Raw genomic sequence first — 6,435 nt, forward strand, 5'->3', positions numbered from 1 at the left:
TATGTGGCTGGCACCTTAGCCGCTTGAGCCACAGGCGCTGAGCCTTTTCTTTTTTTTTGAGACAGAGTCTCAAGAGGGCTCAAGCCAATCTTGCTGCCTCTGGAGTAGCTAGCACTACAGACTGCCACAACACTGAGCTATCTTTTGCAGCCCGGGTCTCGTTCTTGTTCAGGCTGGTCTCAAACTCCTGAGCTAAGGCAATCCACCCACCTCAGCCTCCCAGAGTGCTAGAATTATAGACATGAGCCCAGGGCCTGGCCTAAAGTGTAACTTTTGTAGACATTAGCAATGCTTAGCAGAGTGAATTCTGCAGCATTATAGATGGGTGGAAAAAAATTTGGCACATAATAAGAGAACTTGAAATATATTCAGTTACATCATTCTCCAGATTAATTACCTATTCTTCAGTCCACTGGCCTATAAGAATATTATTCGTCCAGTATGTGAAATAGAATTTTCTTTGTTTTACAGGCTTATTTTGCTGATGGCAATAAGGTAAGGATATTTTACCTACAGTATGTGAAAAAAAGTTTCTATATTCCAACAATTAGCATTCACGAACTTATGTGAAACCTTTTTTTTGTTTTTTTTTTCTTCTTCCTTGCCCACCTTCTCTATTCCCATCTCATCCTCTTATCTCCCCAAAAGCAACAAGATCGTGAACCTGTATTTTCAGAAGAACTGGGGCTTGCAATAGAGAAATTGAAGGATGGATTCACCCTACAGGGACTTTGGGAAGTAATGAGTTGATCTTGAGTTGAGCTGGATTTCTATTTAAAGATATCTCAAGATTAAAGATATTAGTCACCTTCTATAAGCCATGAAATAGCTTTTATATTTACAGCTTTTGGATTTAAAGCTTTTAATGATAAAGGAAAACCCATTTAGAAAACTGCCAGTTTTCTAAAAAATATATTTTGAATTGTAATCAGAATGTACATAGTTTGTAAATGTTTTATTGTGTACCTAATACTTGTAAAGTGTTAGTTTTCAGATATTAAATGACTGTATCATGCTGGGTTTAATAAAGAATTTATACAGCACCATTTAATGTTTTGAAAGAATTATTTAAAAGACTTCTTATGGAATAATCAAAATACTGCTTTAATTATAAAAATCTGGTTAAATATATTATTATGTAGCTCCAAACATAAACCAACTCCAGTACAAATTGTAATCTTTAAATATGTCATTTTTAGAGCATCATTTTTGTAAAAACTAATAATTGTAACTAACTTTGGAGTGCATCAACCCCTCTGTAATGTTTTAGGTGCTATTTTATAAATAATTTCAATATAGTGTGGGTAAGAATACATCTATTTGTAAAGAAATAGTATTGTTCATTTATTAACTTTCTCATTTGTATTCATTGATACTTAATTTGAAATTTTCAAAAATAGGATATTATTTTTCTGATTTCTCAGTTAGGTAGGATTTGGTGACCTCTTTAGCATGATCCAGTGTTTTGGGCCACTGCTTCAGTGTAAAAAGCATTTTAAGAAGACTTTGTCAAATAATTGACATTGTTCAAAAGAACCCTCTTTTTCTAGAAGGCTTTTTCTTTTGTGTGTAAGAAAACAAAATAAAATGCGTCTTTATATACAACATAGACACATAGTATAATGAAGTAGTAACATAAGTTGATTAAAAATCAATGAACAAAAGCTGCAAGTGGGTTTCACTATTAAATGGAAAAGGATGTCTACATGGGATGGAGTTATAATAAGCCACCAACATTAAGGAGAAAAGATTGTTTAAAAAATTTGTATGAATCACAAATAAAATGCTGCCACAATATTTAAATACTGTTTTTCAAACAAGAGACTTCGTAGAATTGCCAGCTAGTAAAGAATAATCTCAAATGTCATGTCATGGTATTTGCATCTGATTCATTAATCTTTTCAAATGTTAGATGTTACGTGTAGAGAGAAATGAGTCATTTATTGTTCAAACAAGGAAGCAGCTGTTAGTTTTTTCTAGTGTGTTAAAACCTTTAGCAGCATCTATAAATGGAAAAAGAGGCAATGAGCTCTGAGTTCAGCTGTTGTTTTAGCAGCTGACAGTACCACTGACTTCACTGTGATGTAAAATAAAAGAAGACACTTTTACTCATGGATAGAGACCTTGAAGTTTAAAAATACATAATTCCCTGATCTGGGAGGCATTCAAGTCATTGAACAAATACAATTTATAGAGTACCCTTGGGGCTTTAACATTGAACAGAACAGATCCTGGAGGGAAAAAAAAAACCTTGTCTTCATGGAGCTTATATTCTTTGGGGCATGCTTAACAATACCAACCTTTGAAATTACAGTATTTCTATAGCCCTACTGAAAATGTGATTAAGTAATAAAAGTAATGAAGAAGTATATCCATCTATATACATGTATAAACAAAGGATCCATTTTCTTTCAAATCATAATTTCTGTATTCCATAATTAATGTAGTGTTCTATTAGAATCAACAATATACATTATGATTCCAATTGTGGGTTTTTTTAAAATAAGGCCTGTTTTTCAAATTGTATGACCCATGTAGGACTTTGTGCTGATTTTGCTGTGTTCTGGTGATAATATTGTTCTTACGGGGTTACCTGTATCCTATTTTTTAACCTTTAATTTAGTGAAATTTAATTCTCAGCACAAAATTACAGAATATCTTTAGTGACTACATTTTTTTGTTTGTTTGTTTTTTTTTTTTTTTTTTTTTTTTTTTTTGCAGTTTTTGGCTGGGGCTCAGTTTGAATCTACCTCTGGCATATGGGGCCGGCACCCTACCCCTTTGAGCCACAGGCGCCACCCCGTGACAATATTTGTGTGTGGGTTTTCTCTTTTCCTATCATTGACTTTTAACTTTTTAAATTTTTTTTCTAGTCTTGATGATTCCTTTTAACCATTTTCCTTTATTTTACTTGTTCTTACTGTTTGCCGCATCAAATCCTTTGTACAGCAAGATAGAGTGTGAATAAATTAAATACTTTTATAACTTGATTCAAAGTTATAGCTTTTCCACTTAAGAATAAAGATAATTTAGAATGTTTTAGAAAATTAATTGTTTTCTCTGTATTTATTTCAATTATGATATAGCTATTTTAAAGGTTTTATGAAACTGTAGTACATAAGTAAACATCAAGTTTCCTACCGCTAAAAGAAAATTCTAGATCCCACTGTGTTAAATGGACAATAAAAATTTGTATGTAACAATTATTGGAAATAGGATCTTGCTTATGAGTATTCAAATGAACTCACCTCATATTCTTGAACACTGCATCATTAATTCAGAGAGCCAAGGAGTTCACTACTAGAACATTTTTAGAAGAGTGACTCATTTTTATGATTCATTTTTGTTAACTCAACATTTTCTCGTAGTAGCCTTTCTTATCTTCTAATACTTTAAGTATTTCAAAGCTTTCTACTTAAATGTCTTGTCTCTTAGCTGTTTCCTTAGTGATTCCAAGTTCCAGTTGTTACTTTCAATCTTTAACAGCTGCAAGAACAACTCTATCCAAACTAGCTCTCCTAAATTCCCCTTGTTAGAGTTGGTGTCTATATTTAGCTGGTGGGATTAAATTGCAAAGGCTTCAAGCTGGGCAAAGCACACTGATCTGCCTTTTTACAGCTAGACCTCTGTGCTGCAAGGAGCTAAGGCTTTCAGTGTCCCCTTCCTTACCCAGGTTACTCACAAAATGGATTCCCAGCGGGAACTTGCAGAGGAACTGCGGCTTTACCAATCCACCCTTCTTCAGGATGGTCTAAAAGATCTCCTGGATGAGAAAAAATTCATCGATTGCACCCTAAAAGCAGGTGACAAAAGTCTTCCTTGCCACAGATTGATTTTGTCAGCCTGTAGTCCTTACTTCCGTGAGTACTTTTTATCTGAAATTGAAGAGGCGAAAAAAAAGGAGGTAGTGCTAGATAATGTGGATCCAGCTGTACTTGATTTAATCATCAAATACCTGTACTCTGCCAGCATTGATCTCAATGATGGAAATGTGCAAGATATTTTTGCGCTGGCCAGCCGCTTTCAGATCCCCTCAGTGTTCACCGTGTGCGTTTCATATCTTCAGAAAAGACTTGCTCCTGGCAATTGTCTAGCTATACTCAGATTAGGACTTCTTCTCGACTGCCCGCGACTTGCCATTTCTGCCCGTGAATTTGTGTCTGATCGCTTTGTACAAATCTGTAAAGAAGAGGACTTTATGCAACTGTCTCCACAGGAATTGATCTCGGTCATTTCAAATGACAGCCTAAACGTAGAAAAGGAGGAAGCGGTGTTCGAGGCGGTGATGAAATGGGTGCGAACAGACAAGGAAAACAGGGTTAAAAACCTTAGTGAAGTGTTTGATTGTATCCGTTTTCGCCTCATGACAGAAAAATATTTTAAAGATCATGTTGAAAAAGATGACATAATTAAAAGCAACCCAGACATCCAGAAGAAAATCAAAGTTTTGAAAGATGCTTTTGCAGGCAAACTCCCAGAACCTAGCAAAAATGCAGAGAAGACAGGGGCTGCAGAGGTGAATGGTGATGTTGGGGATGAAGATTTACTTCCTGGTTACCTGAACGACATCCCCAGGCATGGAATGTTTGTCAAAGACCTCATCCTCTTAATTAATGACACAGCTGCAGTGGCTTATGATCCCACAGAAAATGAATGCTACCTTACCGCACTGGCTGAGCAGATTCCCAGAAACCATTCCAGCACTGTCACCCAGCAAAATCAAATATATGTGGTAGGAGGACTCTATGTGGATGAAGAAAATAAGGATCAACCTCTACAGTCATATTTCTTCCAAGTAAGAAACACTATTTTTATATAAGTAGAGGCATAAAGGGAAGGCTGGTTATTCACCGTCCAGTTAGCCACTTTGTGAATTACTCAGGCTGTTTGCATTTTATTCTAATTGACGTTCTGTTCTAGTCCCTTGCACTTTCACTATTTAAAGGGTTAACAGAAAAAAATATTTGGACGGCGCTTGTGGCTCAAAAGGGTAGGGCACCGGTGCCATATGCCGGAGGTGGTGGGTACCACCCCAGCCAAAAATAATAATAAAGAAAAATATTTGACTACTTGTTAATATTTAATAAAAAGTTTGGTGAGTAACAGGGTTCTAATTAGTATTTAACTCAGGACCTAAGATTTTCTTTATACTCTTTTACCCAAAATGTCTTTATAGTTGATGATGACTATAATCTTTCAAAACCTAGTACTTTAGTAAAAACTAAATTTAATCTTATACATTCGTGCCTATTAAAATTAGGCTAATGTCTTTTCCTAAATCAAAGTGTACAGAGCAAGGCAGCAATAATTTTTCAGATTTTCTACCTCTTCCAAATTCTTGGATTGGAAGTTCTTAAAGGTAGCATTTCATCTCTTATTTATGGTTACTGCCTAAAATATGCTTTTGTTGAAAATGAAAATAACTGTTTACAGTGTGTCCAACCTGTGGCCAAAGGGCCACATGCTGATTTTGTGAGGACTATTTTTGCTTATCTGTGTGTCAGATAGGACAAAAAGTATGCACGAACCTTTTTTTTTTTTTTTTTTTTTGCTAATCAGCTTTCATTAGTACTTGTATATTTAATGTGTGGCCCAAGACAACTCTTACTCTTCTGACGGGCAGTAGAGAAAAAAAAAACGTTGGACATCCCTGGTTTACATATTCTAAACACTTCGGACTCTCTCCTAGGAAAACTGTCTTACACAAATGTCAATAATTGGAATTAGTTGATATTTATTATTAGTTTTAATTAATGACATCACATTTATCTGGATCAGAAATGTGCTTAGACATTCTTACAAAGTTCACAATTTTTCTCTTTTTTTGCTTCTGGGATAGTCAGGGTATTAACAGTCTGTTTTATGAAACCACAGAAATTCCCAGGAAGATAAATCCTCTTTACTAATAGAATTTTTACAGTTTGAAGGGAGTTTGTTTCATATTCTCAATGCATTATACATTATCAGCTTATAAAGAAGTCATCTTAACCTTTACCTTCAATAATGCCAATACCAATACTTTATAGGTTACAACTAACTCTAAAGAGTCTAGGTCATAGCTAATCATGGCCCAGGGCTCATGGGGACTTGAGTTGGAAAGCCCAAAGATAAACAAGGGTAGAAAGTCAGATCACAGTCACAATAAATATCCTCTCAAAGTGTGTGACATACTTTGCATTCACAAAATAACTACCTTTAATCAACTTTTTCTAATCTTGAGAAATGTAGTTATAATAATACATATTGTTTCTTGATCTTCAAAGTTCTAGTGAAGAATATTATACATATTTGAATATGGGCCAGAAAATTTCCAAGCCCTAATTTTAAATTCAGAAAGGGTAAAATCAATGAAAAAGGCTATAAATGTATCCAGGAAGTAAAAAGATACCAAAACAGGTAGATGACAGATAGGTACCTAGCAATCAAATTCAAGGA

At 34.8% G+C, this 6,435-nt stretch overlaps 2 protein-coding genes across 3 annotated transcripts in view; both read left to right on the top strand.

Moving 5' to 3' along the window:
- Positions 1-800, top strand: part of BBS5 (Bardet-Biedl syndrome 5) — a 31,297-nt gene extending 30,497 nt beyond the window's left edge. Inside the window, exons 11-12 of the mRNA XM_023507550.1 lie at positions 472-495; positions 649-800. Coding sequence (XP_023363318.1) covers positions 472-495; positions 649-750 — 126 coding nt within the window. The 3' untranslated portion in view covers positions 751-800. The remainder of the gene's footprint in view (positions 1-471; positions 496-648) is intronic.
- A 2,779-nt stretch (positions 801-3,579) lies between these two features.
- The window catches only part of KLHL41 (kelch like family member 41), a 17,032-nt gene continuing 14,176 nt past the window's right edge, over positions 3,580-6,435 (top strand). For both annotated transcript variants that reach the window (XM_023507535.1, XM_003800852.3), the window contains exon 1: positions 3,580-4,795. In XM_023507535.1, coding sequence (XP_023363303.1) covers positions 3,686-4,795 — 1,110 coding nt within the window. In that variant the 5' untranslated portion in view covers positions 3,580-3,685. The remainder of the gene's footprint in view (positions 4,796-6,435) is intronic.

The sequence above is a fragment of the Otolemur garnettii genome, unplaced genomic scaffold, assembly GCF_000181295.1.
Source record: "Otolemur garnettii isolate 467f Iridium unplaced genomic scaffold, OtoGar3 scaffold00187, whole genome shotgun sequence".
Lineage (NCBI taxonomy): Eukaryota > Metazoa > Chordata > Mammalia > Primates > Galagidae > Otolemur > Otolemur garnettii.